This window comes from Notolepis coatsorum, assembly GCF_963971535.1.
Source record: "Notolepis coatsorum genome assembly, chromosome: 12".
NCBI classification, from domain to species: domain Eukaryota; kingdom Metazoa; phylum Chordata; class Actinopteri; order Aulopiformes; family Paralepididae; genus Notolepis; species Notolepis coatsorum.
This window is the reverse complement of record NC_140176.1, coordinates 19232879-19254288: the sequence shown is the minus strand read 5'-3', so window position 1 is coordinate 19254288 and position 21410 is coordinate 19232879. Positions and strand designations below refer to the sequence as shown.

Genomic DNA, 21410 nt, shown 5'->3' with positions numbered 1-21410 from the left:
AGTCAGTAAGCAAATGTTTTGTGTGTGTGTGCAGGGATGTGTGTGTGTGTATGCAGGGACGTGCACAGGACTTTAGAGGCGCAGGTGCTCAAAGGCTGAAAAGGGCACTATACCTGTGTGTGTTTTAACCGAGCGCGCATAGCGCACAAGCCCAATTCTTTTTAGGGCCCTTTTCGGGCGGGGGCCCCCCCCCCCCCCCCCTTTTTATGCTTTTTGGGGGGTTTTGGTGATCAAATATTGAATATTGAACTATAATAATCAGTGCAGGAGCTCACTTATCTTTGAAATACACTTTTATCACTGACTTAAAAGGCCCATACATCTCCATAAATGTTCAGGGGGGAGGGAATAAGTGCTTACCCTACAGACCCCAAGAACTGTATATTCTGTATTGTTTAATATAAATGCATTTTTTATTCCAATCCCGATTTGTATTTGAGATTCCCAAATCCCATCGGACTTGACTTCTTCGTGTCCCTCAGTAAGTATAATACCAGCATTCAACTAGATAGATAGATAGATAGATACTTTATTAATCCCCTTGGGGAAATGCAGGGTATCTCGCAGTTCAGAACAGTATACAGACATTGACCGTTCCCATACAGTTATTACACGTTATGTCTGCATCATGAATTAAAAATAAGTACATGATAAAATTCAATTAAGTCATACCCATCAATATTAATAATAGCGTGATTAGATAAAAGCAGGTGTATAAAAACAGGTGTAAAAAACAGGTGTAAAAACAGGTGTGTGGGTCAGAGGTCAGGTCCCCCGCACTATAATACGCTGTTGTACAGTCTGATGGCTGTGGGGACAAAGGACCTCCTGTGCCGCTCAGTCCGTGAGTGCAGGGAGATGAGCCTTCTGTATGCGCTACAGCGGTTTCTATCATCATCATCACCACCCACGCTATGCATAAAATATATAGGTCCGTGGAGAGGCACGCTGAGGAGGCAGTGCAAACTGCAATGGAATATGGGGCATCTCTCTCTTTACCTAATATTTTGATTCTATCCTGAAATTTTTCAGTTGGAAGGGCAGTCTATATGCGTAACAAAAAAAAATATAATTTTTTCTTCAAAAAGGACATTTGTTAAAAAAAATTTAAATACCACTTTTTTATGAGGCTCAAAAAGGCAGGTGCTCAAGCACCCCTTGGGGTGTGTGTGTGTGTGCGTGCGTGCGACAGATACAGTACAGTGCTTCAAGAACAACACATACAGGCTTATTGTCCTGGCAGAAAATGTAACAGCACACACACACCTTTTTCTCACCTGTTCTACACCCGCCATGTTGCTATCCAAGGTGTTTGCTGACATTGCTATAACCCCATGTTGAGTGATTAGTATGGTCACTCCGGCAGGAAAGATCTAAATCTCGTCTCGTAACTCTACTGTGTCTGGGGGGGGGGGGGGGGGGGGGGTAGTTTAATTGGGGAGAAAAGCCCCAATGACATCTGTTGTTTTAAAAATGTAATCTGGTATGTAATGGAGCACACGACACTCCAATTCATTATCAAATGACACTTAAATTGCATATGACAAAACAAAAAGCACTTTGCATGGTTAAAATGTAAAGTGTTGCAAAACGTATATCAAATTGGTAAGGAAACATTCAATGTTATGTCATCACTGGATAATCTTTGGTAAACAATATACATACAGTATAAAGGAGCATATTCATTACGCACATAGTGGATGTTACAGAGACCGGGTCAAAGGGTACAACCACTGCCCATCCTGGCCAATAGAATAAATTGTAGCAAGTGGATGATTTTGTGTTGCTGGGTAACAACAGTACAAGACATAATAGTGTAAGGCTTCCGAGTGGGGGGTACAGGATATATAGTACAGTGCAAGAGATTAAAGGCTCCAATCAGTGATCCAAACATAAAGTAATGGGTATCCCACTTTTGACCTTTGACCTTTCAAAAGTCTTTAGAGTAGATAAGTCACTGGTAATTTTCCAAAATGGAGACAAATTAGCCTGCTTGATAAATTCATGATAATCTATATATTAAATGATCATTTAGCCTACTCTAATCAATAAAAAATGGAGTGGTGGTGTTTTCAGATGCAGCGTTTCTTGTCTTGTCCTTTGCGGCTCAAGCAATGCAGGATGGCAAGCAGAGCACGTCTACGGAGGAAACGTGAGCGTTGCACGTAAAAGGTGCAGCGTTTACTCGGGGGAGGAGTATCGGCCGGCGAAAAGGATGCTTTTGCTGGGGTTGTGCTGGATGAAGAAGAGGAAGGGGTGGTCGGCGTAGAATCTCATGGGCATGCAGCAATACATCATGTCGGTGGCGGTGGCTGCGGCGGCCTCCGTGCCCTCCTCGTTCACCTCCACAAACGCCTTGTGGACCACCTTGGACAGCACCAGGTCACCGGCTGCAGACATGCCTGTCAGGAGCAGAGGAAGAGCTTCAAACGTGGGAAGAGAACAAGAGACACAAGGAGAGGACTCCGGGCTCATTCACATCTAATCACACAATGCGGGAATGCTTCTTTTGAATGAGGGGTAGTTACCGGTACTTCTTTTGAATGGGGGTAGTTGCCTCTTTTGAATGAGGGGTAATTACTTATTTTGGGGTAGTTGCCCCTTTTAAAATGGGGGTAGGTGGGCGTGGGCTCCAGCAAATGTTGCCGCATGGGGTCGGCCAAAGAAACTGAGCAGAGATTTAGGGGGGGGGTTCCATTTTTGAGTTCCACTCTTCAAAGATATGTTCTTTTACTCAAAATTAAATCTATACCCAGTAAAAGGTTGAGACGGTAGCAGCAGTAGTTGGGGTTGTAGAGCGTATTGCCCAGTAGGCAGTGTGGCGGCTGGTGAAAATTATTCTAGGTGGGGCGGTGCCATATTCAATCAGTTTCAGTAACTACAGAACAGTATATGTTGAGGCTGAGACTCACTTTTTTTTGCCGGTAGAACATCACATACAAAAAAAGAGCCGTCGCGCTTAACGGCACGAAAACATCAAACGCGGGCGTGAGGCGGGCAAGCCATCAGCGCTTCACTTTCGCTCCCATGTTAACGGGCGTCGCTGTTCACACCGGCCGCGGGCAGGAAGGGAATTTTTTTCGCTTCGGTTGGAATTCGAGGCGTGTGCCACGTGCATTTTCACAGAAATACACTCAATATCTGCATTATTACCACACATATAGATGTTGTTCAACCAGCTAATGTGTCTGTATCTTTCCCAATACAAATAAACCATACTATACTTTGTCAGGAGTACAGTCACTGATTTCATCATGCTAAACCGTGAGTGCCTGCGCGCGCCTCTGGTCTGTCCGACGTAACCAGTGATGCAGTCGTAATATTGGAACTGCCCACACGCCACGTGCACGTGCATACATGTTCCCTCAGTTGCGCACAGAACAGATGATTATTATGCATAACAATGTTTTAAATGTAATAGTAGTTACAATTTCTTTAATTGAATTAACTTAAACTAGAAAAGTAAATACAAACTAAATTAACAATGTAACTTAGAGTTATTTTACAGAAGGACAGTAGGTATCCTATTATTATGCAAAGTCTAGGTGATAAGTGCCGGTGTTGTGGCCGCGTACTTATCGCACGGCGCGACGAGTGCGCGCGTGCACATCATTGCGCGCACTTCTGCCCTGAGTGACCTACTAACACGCCGTGTAACCGCGTGTGTGCACGACTGCATGCCTGGACGTAACCCTTCGAGAAGCTTTGTGGTCTGGGCTTGAACTTTCCATAAACGTGTCCATATATAAATCCATTTAGTTAGATCCAACACTGTGAATGTATCTTGTGATTATTATCAATTTCCGACGACGACAACTATTAGCGTTTGGTATTTCCTGGTGGACGTGATGTCACACGAATGCGATGCTCAGCCAATAGAGTGAATAGACAATTCGACAATGACTCTGTTTGGGGCGCTAGAAAAAGCACCCTTCCGGGGCTGTGTCCACAGAAAGCATTTTTTGAGCTGCCAGCACCTTTCTGCCATTCATTTCTATGGTAAAGACACGCTAGGAGCGCTCCTCTTCCCTGCGCCGCGCCGCACCTCACGTTTTAGCGCTCTCGCCGGCTAGCGTTTTTTGGCGGAGCGCTCTAGGCGCCTCGAGTAGAAAATTGTTCCACATTTGCAGAGGAGCACCGCTCATCAATGTCACTTTTTTCGACCGATCAATCAAAATCGAGTAAGTGGCGGGACTAAAAAGATCAACAAACATGGCAGAGGAGAGGCCGATTCTTGCCGTGTCTGACAACCCAGTAATATACGACCTAAGGTATATACAATCTATAATGCAGATGACGCAACAATAAGCGCTCCCTGCGCTTTGGAATCGCTCTGGGCATTCATATTCATTTGATATCCAAAGCGCTCCGCCTTGAAAAAAACGCTTTGTGGACACGGCGCCTCAGGCATCGTATTTGAAGACACTGATTGGCAAAATTTAGTTGCTAGGTGCATTTATGTTGCTCTGTGCATTTTTCAATTGGCTGCGTTGCGCAATGACGCCCAGTCAGTGGGGCAATATTTCTAGCGCCCCAGAAGAGATCGGGGATGAACAGGACGCACAAACAATGATTTATATTTTATATATTACACGTTATTGTTTATTTTAAACACAAACACACTTAAAATGAGTCATTTATATATAAAAAATAATTATTATATTTTAGCGGTCGAAATCTACTATTATAGAAAAATCCAAAACCACTTTCCAGTGACCAGGGGGTGCGGCCGCCACTGCCATTAGGACATGAGTTCTGGAAAGGTTAGTCATGTGATTGCTTACTTATTAAAAAGGGCTTTAAAGGACATTTAGGGAAATACATGTATTTGCCATCTTCCCCAGATTCAGACAAGAAGATTGATATCAGTTTCATCTCTGTGTGTCTGCAAAGGAGCAGCTTGCCTAGCTTAACACAAGGACTGGAAGCAGTAGGGAGCAGCTAATAAGTGTATTTCCCCCCAAAATGTGTGGAGTGGTCCTTTAAAAAGGGCAAAGCTAACAGCCATATTCCATATTCCCTCCTACCAGAGAAGTCACAGAGATCTCGTGAGAAGGCGTCCACCATGCCCATGCTGCTCAGGACCTCCTTCAGGTCACACGTCTTCTCCATCTTGAAACGAGGCAGGCCCACCTGAACTTCTACCATCATGCCTCGGCGGGTCCACTGCTTAAAGTTCTCATAAGTCAACTCCCTCTCCATCTGGGATGGGAATAACATCAGCATTTACTGTGTGTGTGTGTGTGTGTGTGTGTGTGTGTGTGTGTGTGTGTGTGTGTGTTTGAGAGAGAGTGTGAGTGTGTTGAGAGAGTGTGTGTGTGTTGAGAGAGAGAGTATGAGTGTGTGTGTGTGTGTGTGTGTGTGTGACCTACCTTCTCCAGTCCTGTGGTGTTGTCCTCCATCTCGTTGGGTAGAAAGATCAGCATACTGAGTTCCTTCCCTACATAAGGCAGCTCCAGGATCTGTCAAACACAGTTGACTGAACTGCTTACAGGTAACACAGTAGAGTGAGATAGTAAGAATTTAATAGTCTCACATGAATATAGCTATAAAAAAGGCACTGCTTACATTCACTGATTGATTAGTTGCTTGTCTGATAGAGGGAGAACGATTGATTAGTAGAGAGAGAGGGTTGATTGAGACTAGCTGCCACATTGACTCCAAATAATCTATTATACATAGCAGCTGGATGCTAATATATACCGTTGATCGATTGGCTGTTTGAAATATTACCTGGCAGTTGAGGTCAGGGATGAAGGCGAAATGGAACTTGGCCTCCAGGTTCATCATCTTCACTGGTTTACCCTCGTTCTGGAGACAGAGACAAACCACAGCCTTGTAGTGTTGATCACCGTTTTGTCGTTAAAGAGGTAGTTCACACTCCGTCTCTTTCTTTCCATTTTTCTATTCCTAATTTCCAATCGACCCACATGGATCTTAAAAGGAACACGCCGACATTATGGAAAATAAGCTTTCCGCTTATCTTCTCCAGAGTCAGACAAGAAGATAGATACCAATGTCCTCTCTGTGCATTCAGTAGAAAACTATCCGGCTGCAAGCTAATTAGTGGAAGCGGATACGGATCAACTGGCCTCCAAACTCCAGGGATGTGTTTTTGCTGATCCATATCCGCTTCCATTTATTTGTGCTTGCAGTAAGATATCCTCTACTACCCCCCCCCCCCCCCCCCCCCCCCACCACCAATGTACAGTTTCTTCCCCTTCAGATGTATATCTGTATGTCTTGTATGTCATAAATGTCCTGATGAATTGAAAATGGGGGACCCCGATGTAAACAAGACGAAAGTATTTTTCTGGTCTGCATCCTCTTAGCAGTTGTTTTGTATTGAGCCGTACTGTATTGTACCCATTCTGAAATCTGTTAATAAAGTTTTCAATCAATCAATCGTTTTTCTACAGGACAGTAAGCACATTTCCCATAATGTCGGCGTGTTCCTTTAAGTTCACGTCACCGATTCTGAGATTCCGGCATCGGAATGGCATTCAAGAGGGCCTCTGATGAAACAACAAGGTAACTTGCTCTGAAGAAACGCTGGCTTTACACGCCTCATGACCTCAGACGAGGTTGCATGAAAGGACAAGCTGCTTTGAGATCATTTGGAGGACAGATTCACATCACATCTGACACCCCCACAGACCAGCACTGTACCAATGGAAGACATCACAGGTATCTAATGCATGTAACCTCTTGCAGGAGATAAAGCCCTGTTAAGTTATGCCTAGTAGACTTATCAGGGCTTGGCACCCGCAAAGTCCGCAATATTCCACAGAACTGCCTCTTACAATCTAGTGAAATTCCCCACCTTCCATCTCCGTCCGAGGACAGACGTTTGGCATAGACGCGTAACCAATAGTCCTCTTTCGGTCCAATCAGTTGACAACCCATTTCCTGAGGAGCCTACACATGGTGCAGAGAGGAAGTGCAAGAGGACCCGCCTCCCTGGTGACATCACTACTTACCGTAATTTCTTGTCACCATTCTCCAAAAACATTGCTAGTCAAATCCTCCTTTCACAATAAGATTGAGGAATCTGCAAAGAACCTCCATAAACTATGCCATCCTGTCCTCCCTCCCTCTTCCCTTTCTGTGGAAGACGTTTCCTTCTTTGAGAAAACGGTAGAGAATATCCACAGTTGTTTCTCCTATAGACCTCTCACGGGTGACGTATTTCCGGCTGCTCCCGTCTACTGTCCTACTGTAGCTTCCTCTGTGGTTCATGCAGCTGTGGTTCCCGTGAACAAGGCCTTCTAATATACAGTTCTCTCTCTGATAAGGCAGGGGATTTAGACATTCGGAGCTGCCTAAAATGGCCAAAACCAGCTCAGCATTGCAGATCAGGTCACCCGACGTCACCAGCGTCAGCGCATTCTCTGCAACATCCAGTCATTTAGGTCAGCAATTTGGCTTAAAAAAATTGGAACGTTAACAAAACATTAAATCCTTTGGTGAAACGCAATTTCCCCATTAACCCCACATGCAGCATCAAAGACAAGATTACTCGTAACCAGGAAAGGAAAACACCGTAAATTTTCGCCATTGGCAAAATTACGAGTGGTCCCTTGGGCCCGCTACAATTTCAATGTCAGTCCAGGGATCCAAACTAAATTTTCTAACCTAAGCTCCAGCCAACTCGACTCACCTTCCAAAAATGTATCCCTCACTGGTTAATCTTTCCAACAGTAAACAGATGTAGAAGAATCATGTTGTGCAAACAGGCGTGCCAAGCTTGTCATACCATTCACACTACCTACGTGTTTGGTTTATGGTGCTATGGCAACCCACCCTCAACAGATAGCAGGTACCATACCGTACATTTAGCGAGGGTTGTGCAAAGTGCAAACATGCCAGAAAAGAAAAGACATTTTTATTATGTTCAGGTTGACAAGACTTGGCGGTTTGCCGAGCCCATTGTAAAACGCCTCGGTGTCCCAGAGCCTGCGTTGTCTTGACTGAAGCATATCACAAGAAACCTGCCCGCAGCTGCCCTCCATGAGGCTAAGATGACCCCAGCTGCCCTCCATGAGGCTGGGGGTCCACATCTCAGAGGATCTGACATGGTCAACACACATAGACACAGTAGTAAAGAAAGCGAAGCAGCGCCTCTACCACCTGAGACAGTTAAGGAAGTTCAGAGTATCGGGGAAGATACTCCAGTCCTTCTACTCAGGAGCTGTAGAGAGCATCTTGACCGGAAACATCACTGCCTGGTATGGAAACAGCACGGCACAGGACAAGAAGGCCCTACAGAGAGTGGTGCGCTCAGCCGAGCGTACCACGGGTATTGCGCTACCTACCCTGCAGGTTCTATACAACAAGAGGTGCAAATCCAGAGCCTGCAGAATAATGAAAGACCCCCACCACCCCAATAACAGCCTGTTCCAGCTGCTGAGGTCAGGCAGACGCCTGCGAACCCCAGCTACTAGGACGGAGAGGCTTAGGCTCAGCTTCTTCCCCCAGGCCATCAGAGCCTTGAACAATGAACATTGAGAGCCACAGAAACTGAACTATCCACACACAAGCACACACAAGCACACACACGACACGCACGCTGAGCACGCTCACACACTAGCAGCCACTTTAACACTCATGCCGCACACACGCACACTTATGGCCAAGAGGAAAGGCCACTTTAAACTAGTATAACAACAGGAACAGTGTATTGCACTACTAAAGCTACCTAGCATGTCCTATATGCTCTGTAAATACTATGTACAGATACCGAGATGTCACACCATGTTACCTGTTTATTGCACTGTTGTTTTTATTGGATTCTATTATATGTTGTACCACTGTATTTTTATTGGATTCTATTATATGTTGTACCACTGTATTGCACATCGTCGCGGGCAAGACCACCCGCATTTCATTGTATACCTGTATGCCGTGACAATTAAAACTCTTGACTTGACTTGACTTGATGACCCCCAGCTGCCCTCCATGAGGCTAAGATGACCCCCAGCTGCCCTCCATGAGGCTAAGATGACCCCCAGCTGCCCTCCATGAGGTTAAGAGGAGTGATTCAAGTTCATTTGAAAGAATTGATTGATCAATAGACGTATAAATAAGTGCTGAACTTATAAATGTTTTACATGTTCTTATTGAGCTGTTCCAGAGGAATTTCGGAATCTGGTGAAAACAGAGTATAACAACCCACAATAATTATACTACGCAACATGGAACGCTTCCCACGGGACTCAGAGTAAAGCACTTGCGTGTATTTATTTTGAGGTTGAAATCCTAAGAACCAATGGTCAATATGTTAATTTCAAATTAAACATATTGTAACTGCTGATTTTAGAGACCTGTTACCTTGTTGATCTTGAACTGAGCGTCTTTGGTGTCTTTTTTGTCAAATGTTCTCTCCCATTTGCCTTTGAAGTAGATGGCATTGACCAGCACCAGTATGGTCAAGGGATCCACCACACCTTCATTCAGCAGATCCTTGATCTTATCTGGAATACAGGATAGAGACGACCACACAGGGGATCAGTGATGTCGTTTGAAGTAGTGGTCGATACAGATCATTGTTGAATACATTTAGCAGATATGAAAGTCTGATATTAAAAGGCCTCAAGGGATATTTTGGATTTGGAATCTTTTTCGGTAAGTTAGCATGACATGGTTGGTATCTGCAGATTCCTTGCGATCTCTAGGTTCATATGATACCAGTGCTCTAATCTTCAGCTTTGGCCTGCAACAATGTTGCTAAGCTTTTGACATTAAATATTATATTAAAATATCTTTTCTCATAAGCATATTGCTAAACTTTGGAACAATATATAGCCCCTTATAAGCTAGCACTGAAGTGCTCCAATACCATGGTTCTTAACTGGTGGGTCGCAACCCCTGTTTTTTAAAGAGTTTAGGGGGGGAAAAGGTCTACAGAATTTATGATGCTGCGCTTTTATTTTGAAAGACATACGTTTCCTGTGACGTAACTTAATGTCTAAGGAAAAGGGTGGGCCCTGAAACTCAACCAGTTGAGAAGCACTGCTCTAGTGAACTCTCACTTCATATGGTACCATTATGTTCACTCCTTCACTAGATCTGACCCACTAGAGCCCATGAAAGACGGTAATGTGTCAGGATGATATTTGATATCGGCAGATACAGATTTTCTAGAGAAAAAAACTGCAACATCTACAAACCAATATATCAGTCAACCCTTAGTTTCAAGCTGAACAGACTAGAGCAATAATAAGCTTTGGACCTTTGAAAAAATCTGAACCTTGTAGACCAATAGATAACATGCTTATTCAGTGTAGCTGTACCTGGTTCAGTCTACAATGGTCCTCATTTCAAATAGCAGTCTTAATTAGTGCATCTTAACGTTCTGGTGTGTGTGTGTGCTTGTGTGTGTGTGTGTGTGTGTGGAGAGTGTGATCTACCTTGTGTCTGTTTCTCCACCCAGCTGTTGATGTTGAGCCTGGCAGCTTCATGGTTACTGGCGAAGTCCACAGACTCCAGCTCAGCGTTGTAATGCTTCCTGGTGTCATTCAGGAACTCCTGCAAACATCAATCGTTACAGATGCCGCCACTGACACAGAAGGAGATCAATCTGTATGCTTGCTCGGTCACGCCTTAATACCTATCAAAATCACATTTAAAAAAGAACACGCCAACATTTTGGGAACTTAGCTCATCGTCTTCTCCAGAGAGAGACAAGAAGATAGATACCAGTTTCCTCTCTGTGCGTTCAGTAGAAAGCTATCTGGCTGCATGTTAGCCTAGCTTAGCACAATGAATGGAAGCGGACAGTGCCGGTTAGCCTTCGGGAGAGGCGTTAGTTGGACAATGCCTAGGCTAACCGGCACTGTCCGCTTCCATTCATTGTGCTAAGCTAGGCTAATGTGCAGCCAGATAGCTTTCTACTGAACGCACAGAGAGGAAACTGGTATCTATCTTCTTGTCTCTCTTTGGAGAAGATGGTAAGATAATTTCCCAAAATGTTGCAGTGTTCCTTTAAGACCTTTTTATGATTAAATGTAAGACAGTCATTGGTTGATCCATCCATCCACTCATTCTTACAGAGTAAAGTGAAAGATGATCCCATGTGTTTTCCATTCCTTCACGCATAGCTTTCATTGCTACCGGTGTCATTCATGCTACCAAGGACTTGTGTCTCTCCTAGGCTGAAACCTTTACCTCAACCATGTTTCCAAACGTAGTGAGTTAACATACTTACATAAACATGGAGCTGCGCGACACATAAACCAGGGTTCCCACTCTTTTTGAGAAATCATTTTCCAGGACATTTCCAGGAGACGCGTGTATATTTTCCCCAACAGAGTTTCACTTCAGTGTTCGGTTTGCGCGATCCGATTGGCCACTGACGTTTTTTTCAGCACCAATCGTGTTACTCCTAACAATCGCGCCAGCAGGCTGTTACCCTAACCCTAACCTTAACCAACTAACCCTAACCTTAACCAACTAACCCTAACCCTAACCAACTAACCAACTTCGAAAGAGTCGCCAAGCTTAACCAGTTTGTTAGGAGTAACGCGATTGGCGCTGAGAGAAACGTCAGTGGCCAATCAGATTGCGCAAACCGAACGCGGAAGTGAAACTCCATTGGGGAAAATATACACGCATCCAGGACAGCACTTGCTCACAAATGGTCATATTGCATGTTGCTTATTGGAATAATATACAGAGAAATATAACTATGGTAAGGAACAAGTTTACGTTTAATTTTTTTTTTTTTATTGCGCTCATGAATAATGAGTTACATTTTGGTCATTGACTTATTATGGAAATTAGTATGGAAATATAAAGGTGATCGGTGACTTGAGAAAAGTTATGCTATATTACGAGTTAAAATAATATAAATGATTTTGATCAGTTTTGTTCTTATGGACTGACTATGTCATTTGTATTTTATGGTTGGAGAATTGTGATATCTGACTCATGAATATTGAGTGAGCTTTGATTCACTGTTTTGTTTGTTGTGATGTTTTCTTGTGAGTACTTTCAATGTTTGCGGTTTTATATTTTTATTTAACTTTTTTTTGTGTTTGTATTTTTAATGTTTGGACCCCAGGAAGAGTAGTCTCACTTTGGTGTGTAGACTAATGGGGATCCACAATAAAACATAAAACATATCATTTACTGGTAGTATTGACACATTTAACTCCAGTTTTATTTCTCCTTTTTTAATGACGCAGGGTTCATGATGAAGTATCTCCCGTTCATTCCAGGTGACTGCTACACTCTTCACTGCTAACTGTACAATAAGGTCATCTTGCCTCCTCTTGTTGTTCGCGGTTTGTTTGTTTCTTTACTTACAAGCTCTCCTAAACAAATAATACACAGACATGTTCTGTGTTACACTTGCTTGAATTGCGGCAATTACAATACTCCAAACTCATAATGCATAATCCAGATCCCTCATATGAACTAAATGGAAAGACACCTTTCTGACAGAACGCGTCACAAACCACGTGCCACAGACGACAAGTCACTCACTCAGCTCATAGAGAACACAGTAATTAAGCGTAAATTACGTACCGTATGTAGGATTTTACAGCACTTTAAAAATAAAAGAGGACAATAAGCATGAGCTTGTCAAATGCCATGACGGGCCAAAACAAAGGGAGCATGGGCCCCAAATTGGGTGGCACTGCTATAATCCTACAGACAGTCGAGTTTCAAACAAAATACACACCTACGTTTATATAGGCGATATGAGTCAGGAGAAAATACAATAAAATATTTCATGACTGGAAATCTAGTCTCTGAATTTCCAGGATGAGGGGGACCCCCGATACACTCACACACACACACACACCTGAACAAAGTCAAAGGACTGCTGTCCATACAGTCTGTTGGCCAGGCTGAGGGAGTACGGAGCACCAGGCTTGTTCAGGTCACCCATCAAACTGCCGAAGCTCACATGGATGTCTTCCTTGGACTTGTGGAGGTGCAGCGACTGTGGACCATCAGAGGAGACAGAAGTTACAAACACCACAACGTTGCAGAAATGTATTGAACCGATTCAGACTTGTAGTCTTGGGTTAGGATGTCCTATAGGAGCAACTCTGAACTATAGCTCATGTGGTTCATCAGCACACCAGAGAACACCAGCCCTGCAAGTCTAACCCAAGACAGGAATATGAAGAGGGAATACATTTGTGCACAGAGCACAGTGGAGCCTAGATACTTAACACCACACTGTCGGTTTCAACACCAGAATTCAGGAGAGTGTGTTTGCATCAGACACACTTATGTATCAGACAACATGCTTCTTTATTAAATAGAATAATAATATTCTAGTCATCATTTTTTTTTCATGATATAGACTGGTCTGATTTGACTGTTTTGTTGGCGAGGTCAAATGTGAAAATAATGCCCCGTCCTGTGTGCAACCACCCACTCCTGTTGCTTCTGTTTTGAAGACAGATGCTCATCAAAAATGGATAGGAAGTAGTAAACGTGCAACAAGAACATAACAAGACTGTAGCACGTTACATTATAACCCTGGAAACACTAGATCGTGTTACATTAGAAACCTTGGAAAGTCCCACTCCGGAGCACAGAAAAGGAGAGATGCGTGTTAGTCCTCCCTTGCCTCCTCGTTTGACACTAATCAAGGAGGCGTGAAGACAAGCGAGGGAGCGAGAGAACATGCGAGATTCCACCCGGGACCACCTTTAACCCCTCGTCGTTGTCACGTTCTCGACTAAAAGCTCCTTTCAACCACCACGCGCCCCCAGGCGTCATCGGTGAAACGCCCTTTGACCTCCTGGTTGTTAGTTAGTTAGTCTTTACTGCAGTACTCAGTTACCACCTTCAACAGGTGTGGCGGGAGGCGCATGTCCGTCTGTTGCTGCATCTGCATCTGCTGCGCCGCTCCGCTCCCACACGGCCCTCCTCCTCTCTGTCCCGCCTCCCCTGCCTTTTTTTTATGAAACAGAGCACCTGGTGGCGGAAATGGCAGCGGGGGTGGGGGGGGGGGGTTAAGGGCAGAAAAAGGCTATAGACTGTGGTATGTGTAACCATGAATGCTTGGTTAAACCAGTTTGACAACTGCTCCTGTACTCGCAGACTGTGTCCAGTGTAAGGACTAGGTCTAGAGCAGGGGTCAGCAACCTTTACTATCAAAAGAGCCACTTTTCCCCGTCCCACAAAATAAAATGCTCAGGGAGCCGCACAACCTATTTACCCTTAAAATGAAGATAACAGTGTATAACGTTTTATATATCCCCAAGCATACCCCACATTTAGCATAAAACGCCTGACAATTGCAAATGCCCAGTATGCCAGATGGCTACTCCAGGCCTGCCTGCTTCTAAGTTCAGTGACCTGACTGCAGACAAAAAAGAAAAAAATTAAGAAAAAAATTTGAATATCTTTTTTTTTCAAGTACCACCAGCAGGGGGCCCAAGTACCACCCGTGGTACACGTACCACAGGTTGAGAACCACTGGGTTAGTATATTAGGACAAGTCCATGACAGTAAGGTTAGTTAGGGTTAGACTTTTTCATTTTCTTTTTCATTTCAGATAATGGTTGAAGAAGTGTCAACGGCAAAAGATTGGAGTTTATAGCAGAGTTTATAGCAAAAGGGAAGTTTTGTCTGGGCTCTGCTGAGAAGTCATGGGTCAAATAGAAAGTGCGGGGGTGAAGATGGGGGAGAAGATGGGGAAGTTGGTGAGTGGTGACTACTCCCATTCTCAGAATTTGAGGGTTCATTGGAACCTGATGATTCAGAGTTCAATGAGGCAGAGAATGCTCTGATTCAGACTGACATCATATCTATATTCTGTACATGCTGTTCCAACTCTTTGTTGAGGCTTTATTTCTCTCTCTCTCTGACACACACACACACGCCAGCCCCCTCTCAATCATGTACCAGCCCCATCTCAGTCATGTACCAGCCCCCCTCTCAGTCATGTACCTGCACGACTGGCGGGGGGGGGGTGCTTAGTAAGATATATATGATTGGGCCAGCCCAGTGTCAGTTTTTTTTTTTTTTTAATCATAACAGCCCACATATGCGTCGGCCCACCGGGCAAATGCCCAGTATGCCAGATGGCTACTCCAGGCCTGCCTGCTTCTAAGTTCAGTGACCTGACTGCAGACAAAAAAGAAAAAAATTAAGAAAAAAATTATAATATCTTTTTTTTTCAAGTACCACCAGCAGGGGGCCCAAGTACCACCCGTGGTACACGTACCACAGGTTGAGAACCACTGGTCTAAGCTGCCGTAGGTGATAACGTCACACTCGAATGTAAACAGGAAGAGATGGAGATGGAGACACACGGAGATGGAAATTGAATGATATACAGAAACGAATAACTAATAAATATGAAGTTATGTTTAAACTGCTGTTGTCAAGCGTTGTCAATATAACCCACCCCATTTCCTCACGAATGGAACTAGTCTTGTGGAGTCCGCTTTGACCGTTTACCAGGGTTAGCAGCTATCGCTAGTTAGCTTAGCATAATCCTAATGGATACCTTGGTTAGCAGCTACCGTTAGCTCATTGCTCGTGTCAATTAAATTACATGTTATTAAAGGTCCGCGCTGGTCTGTCTAATGAAATTACAACCGCAACATTATATCGCACTGTACAGCCCTGACTACACTAACGTTAGCCTATAGCTCCGCCGTCCCTTCTCGAGGAAAGCACTGCGAGTGTCTCTCGGCTGCGGGCGGCGCCATATAAACTAAATACTCGATGTTCGCGATATAGTACAGTACTACATCTCGGGTAGAACAATCCGCGATACATCGAGTATACTCGATATATCGCTCACCCCTACCCTACTATATGTGTTTTAAACACCTAGCCCTACTATATGTGTTTTAAACACCTAGCCCTACTATATGTGTGTAAACACCTAGCCCTACTATATGCAGGGATTAAAGCAAAAAAAAATCTCCTGACTGAACTTTTTTTCAGGCCAAGTCATATTCTTATTTTAACCTCCACTGTATTTCTTTTTAATAGCGTTGGCGTTTTAAGGGAGCCTACTTGTTTCGGTTTAGTCGATAATCCAATGTACAGTTACCCCCCCACCCCGCCTACCCAACCCTCCCCCCAACCACCTCCAATGTACAGCCCCCCCCCCCTCCACCCAACCTACCCAACCTCCTCCAATGTACAGTTTCTTCATCAAATGTATATACTCTCTTTTTTAGACTATTGTATTTCACAAACAATACTGTATTTGTAAATCTGGTATGTCATAATCATAAATGTATAGATGTAGCAGTATTATCTATCTGTATGTCATGTATGTCATATATGTTATGATGAATTGAAAATGGGGGACCCTGATGTAAACAAGAGGAAAGTCTTTCTCTGGTCTGCACCCCCTTAACAATTGTATTGAGCTGTACTGTATTGTACCCATTCTGCAATCTGTTATAACAATCAATCAATATTTAACAGATTGCAGATATATAGGTTATATAGGATATATAGGTTTAGGATTGCAGGTATATAGTAATGATTGCAGATATATAGGTTATATAGGATATATAGGTTAATATAAGATTGCAGGTATATAGTAATGTTACATTTGTGACATATACGATATGCAAATATAGAGTACTGTTACCCATAGATCCTAACAGAGATTATATACATTATGATGGGGAGGAGACTGTACATTAGGGTGGGTGGGAGAAAAAAGATACATACATGGAGAGAATATACAGTGGGGAGGAGACCGTCTATAGATACACCTGTGTGATGTTGATATTTGTACTGTGAAGTAACACGACAATGACAAATGTGTTGTTTCTGTTTTTCTTTTTGACATAGTTGCGGAACACGGAACAAGTTAACAACTCACCACCGTCTACAGTCCCTGCATCATACTGTAGCCTAGCCAGTCTCTTGAAATACTGCTATCTTCAAACTTCCATTCCTCTCGACACTTTCTTTTGTTGGGTGGTGCCGCTCATCCTTTTCGTCTGAGAACACTGTGTGTTTTCTTTTTAGTGGCCAGCTTACTCCTTCCATTAACGTTATTATGCTGACGTTAGCTAATAACTATGTGTTGGGGATAATGGTTCCGCACGGACCATATTGTTTGTTACATTGCTATCGGCAAACTCGCTCAGAGTGTCAACAGAGTGTTGACGTTAAGTTGAATGAATGAATGAATGAAAACTTTATTTAACAGATTGCAGAATGGGTACAATACAGTACGGCTCAATACATACAATTGTTAAGGGGATGCAGACCTGAGAAAGACGTTTGTCTTGTTTCCATCAGGGTCCCCCATTTTCAATTCATATAGACATATATGACATACATGACATACAGATAGTCAGTACTGCTACATCTATATATTTATGACATACCAGATTTGCAAATACAGTACTGTTTGTGATACAGAAGGAGTCAAGAAAAGGGAGTATATACATTTGACGTAGAAACTGTACATTGGAGGTTGGGTGGGGGGGGTTGGGTACATTGGGATATTGACAACCATACTGGGTAATTTACATTGGAGGTGGTTGGGGGGGGGGGGGGGGCGGGGGGCACACTGTATAAACAAGTAACACTGTACATTGAGGGGGGGGGGGGAGGAGACACTGTACAAACAAACACAATTGTACATTGAACTATTGACAAAACCATACTAGGTAAATGACTGTACATTGGAGGGGGTTGGAATGATTGGGTTAGGATATTTACAGGGGCCAGTGTTGAATTGCAGTCTCCCGTAGGTGTCCCTTGAGAGAGGTTTTGAAAGTGGGTAGTGATCCACATTCCTTTACAGCTTTGGGTAGGGCGTTCCACATTGATGTGGCATAATTGCGAAACGTGTTTAGTCCCTTATTTGAGCCGAATCTGGGTTTGACATGATTTGTGGAGCTCCCTCTGGTGTTGTGATCGTGGTATTCACTGACCTTTGGGAAGTATTTTGACATGTACATGGGTACCTTGGTCGTGTAGTGTATCTTGTAGACCAGGCCCATTGCAAGTTGTTGTACTCTGTCGTCTACTCTAAGCCATCCTAGGTTGTCGAAGTGGGCAGGGGTGAGGTGGGTTCTAGGAGTAAGGTCAAGCAGTAGTCTGACCAGTTTGTTTTGAGATGTTTGTAATTTTGTTTTTAGCGCCTTTGAGGTGCTTTGGTACCATGAGGTGCAAGCATAGTCGTAGTACCCCTGAATGAGTGCTCCTGCCAGAGTCTTCAGGGTGTTCTTGTTTACCAGAGAGGAGATCCGGTACAAGAATCGAGTTCGTTGGTTGACTTTTTTTATTACATTGGATGCCATTTTGTCACAGGAGAGATTAGCCTCTAGGATGGACCCCAGGTAGGTAATTTCATCTTTCCTTGTGACAATATTGTCACCCACTGTAACTGAGAAGCCGTCGGTCTTGCTGAGTTTGTTATTTGAACCGAAGAGAATGGACTCTGTTTTGCCCATGTGTAATGATAGTTTGTTATCAGCGAGCCATATGCAGATTCTGCCTAGTTCCGAGCTGAGGGTTTTTTCAACCTGTAACTTGTTCTTGTCAGAGACCAGCAGGGCTGAGTCGTCCGCAAACAGGAACAAGTTGCAGTCACAAGCTGACGACATGTCATTTGCATAAATTAGGAACAGTAGCGGTCCTAGTATGCTTCCTTGTGGAACACCACAGCTCACTGTGAGGGGGGGGGATAGGGTACCGTTTACCTCCACCATCTGTTCCCTCCCCTCAAGGTAGGATTGCATCCAGCTCACTGATAGACTATCAAAACCAATTGCTTTTAGCTTGTCAATCAGAATGGAGTGATTGACCGTGTCAAAGGCCTTTTGTAGGTCCAGCATGACCATGCCGCAGTATTTGCCTGCGTCCACCTCTTGTTTGATGTGGTCATTCAAATAGAGAAGGCATGTGTCAGTGGAGTGGGATGTTCTGAAGCCAGATTGGAATTCGTAGATTAGATTTTTTTCCGCTAGGTACTTTTCGACCTGTTCGTAGACTATTTTTTCCATGACTTTCGAGATGGAGGTGAGAATAGAAACAGCTGCTAGCTGTTAGCTGCTAGCTGGCTACCTAAATCCACAACAGCCAGGCAGCCAACCGTACAAAATACAGTCTCAGCCAATCACATCGATTTGTACAGTTAGTTAGCTCCACTCCATTGCAAAGTAAAAGTTAGCCAGCCAGGACAGCCCGTATTAGCAAGCTACAGTTACAGTAACGTTAGCCACCCGAAGATCGGTAGCTAGCTAACGTTAGCCACAGCTTCAAAAACGAATTTCAATTATGTTATGAGCTATCAGCTAGCCAGCTAGATAACGTTAGAAAACGCCTTGTGTAGTAAACTAAAGTGAATAGTTTACTGGGCCATTGTTTAATGCTTCAGTGGTGTTAAAAGAGGACCTGCACGCTTGCTATCTTCGGTGCAAATGATACGGGTCTGTGACAAGACAGGTCTGTGAGGGGGAGGGCACTGTGAGCAGCGTGTGTGCATCAAGCTCACGTTTGATTGGTTAGAATGGTCAAAATGCCCTACGCATCTACAAATCATATTATACCAGGTAGCCAATTCCGTCAGACTCCAAATCAAATTGACGGAAAAAAAATTAAAAAAGACTGAAATCCGTCTGGAGACGGAACGCTTTAATGCATGTATATGTGTGTAAACACCTAGCCCTACTATATGTGTGTAAACACCTAGCCCTACTATATGTGTGTAAACACCTAGCCCTACTATATGCGTGTAAACACCTAGCCCTACTATATGTGTGTAAACACCTAGCCCTACTATATGTGTGTAAACACCTAGCCCTACTATATGTGTGTAAACACCTAGCCCTACTATATGTGTGTAAACACCTAGCCATACTATATGTGTTAAACACCTAGCCCTACTATATGTGTGTAAACAGTACACCTAGCCCTACTATATGTGTGTAAACACCTAGCCCTACTATATGTGTGTAAACACCTAGCCCTACTATATGCGTTTTAAACCCCTAGCCTAGCATGTGTTATGGCCTTGTAGTATAGTCACCTCTTCCATCTGTGTAGCTGTGTTGCCCCTGGCTCCCAGCAGCACCATGGCCAGGGCTGAGGAGATGCTAAGTGGAGAATAGAAGACATTGCCCGTCTTGTCCTTTGCATTCAGCTCTTTGAACAAAGCCAGAGAGAAGCAGGCGTTGGCCTCCGACAGTGGGCTTGATGACGCCATTGTGTCTGAAAAATGTAAAAAAGACGTCAGTTGAAATTGCATCTACTTTGTCCCATGATGTCATAGTGCTTCTATCCAAACTGCTTTACAACTTGCCTCATATTCACCTATTCACTCACACATTCACACACCGACGGCGGAGGCAACCATGCAAGATGCAGGTGCCAACCTGCACATTGGGAGCAGAGGGGTTCAGTGTCTTGCTCAAGGACACATACTCTCCTCTACCTCCTGAGCCACTGCCGCCCCATGTATGTAGGGCTGAGTATCGGAATTCTATATTTTATTGGTATGCTTCAATACTATAGAGTATCGGAAAACACTGTGCCATTCAATACCAAATTTGGACACATAAGTAGTTAATATCATCAGTGTCAGACTGTCAGCGCACCTTTTGTTCCAAAATATGTTCCATTTCTTCTGTTCAACCACAATCCAAAATCATCCAAAAAATAACAAAGCCTTCGACTGGCTCACACAGCGCATAACTTGTGTATTGAAAAAGAAAATTGCAAAGGACCGATGGGCTAATATCTAGCTAACATTTTGATGTTTCTCGATCTGCAGTTTCTGCACTGTCCATATTTCTTTTTTATATTCTATTTATTTTTGGGCTTTCTGTATTTTAAACCCATCCCAATTTAGTCGTTATGCCAATTCCCTTCCTGGTTGTTGCACGCACACTGTCGGCCTGGGGAGGGTGTAGAACTACCACATGCCTCCTCCGATGTGGAGTCGCCAACCGCTTCTTTTCACCCGACAGCGAGGAGTTTCACTGGGGGAACGTAACGCGCGCGGAGGTTTGCGCTATTTCCCCCCCGATCCCCTCCCTGCTGAACAGGCACCCCAACCGACCAGTAGGAGTCGCAGTTTACAACGACCAGGACACCTAAACATACCCCACCGGCTTCCCACCCGCTAACATTATATTTGCTGGTCTCTGACAAGAACAAGTTACAGGTTGAAAAAGCCCTCAGCTCGGAACTAGGCAAAATCTGCATATGGCTCGCCGACAACAAACTATCATTACACATGGGCAAAACAGAGTCCATTCTCTTCGGTTCAAATAACAAACTCAGCAAGACCGACGGCTTCTCGGTTACAGTGGGTGACAATATTATCACAAGGAAAGATGAAATTACCTACCTGGGTTCCATCCTAGAGGCTAATCTTTCCTGTGACAAAATGGCATCCAATGTAATAAAAAAAGTCAACCAACGAACGCGATTCTTGTACCGGATCTCCT

General features: G+C 43.9%; 1 protein-coding gene across 2 annotated transcripts; it reads right to left on the bottom strand.

The window, feature by feature from the left end:
• Positions 1-521: 521 nt before the first annotated feature.
• On the bottom strand, positions 522-20169 carry LOC311237740 (leukocyte elastase inhibitor-like). 2 transcript variants are annotated; one of them, XM_084325715.1, is made up of 8 exons: positions 19988-20169; positions 12809-12949; positions 10410-10527; positions 9331-9473; positions 5734-5811; positions 5373-5462; positions 5028-5202; positions 522-2402 (listed from the first exon to the last, which is right to left on the bottom strand). In XM_084325715.1, the coding sequence occupies exons 1-8, from the start codon at positions 20162-20164 to the stop codon at positions 2182-2184; spliced, it is 1143 nt and encodes a 380-aa protein (XP_084181841.1). In that variant the 5' UTR covers positions 20165-20169; the 3' UTR covers positions 522-2181. The 2 variants fall into 2 exon arrangements, with proteins under 2 accessions (XP_084181841.1, XP_084181842.1); XM_084325716.1 differs by lacking the exon at positions 19988-20169 and adding an exon at positions 13808-13934.
• Between the last annotated feature and the right edge of the window lie 1241 nt (positions 20170-21410).

Bases quoted from the DNA above. Each gene is read 5' to 3' on its own strand.
- LOC311237740 (XM_084325715.1), bottom strand. From the start codon at position 20,164: ATGGCGTCATCAAGCCCACTGTCGGAGGCCAACGCCTGCTTCTCTCTG. The intron at 9,474-10,409 runs GTAGATCACACT...CCTGTATTCCAG, and splicing joins GGTGGAGAAACAGACACAAG to ATAAGATCAAGGATCTGCTG. The intron at 5,812-9,330 runs GTAACAGGTCTC...CTCTGTCTCCAG, and splicing joins CTCAGTTCAAGATCAACAAG to AACGAGGGTAAACCAGTGAA.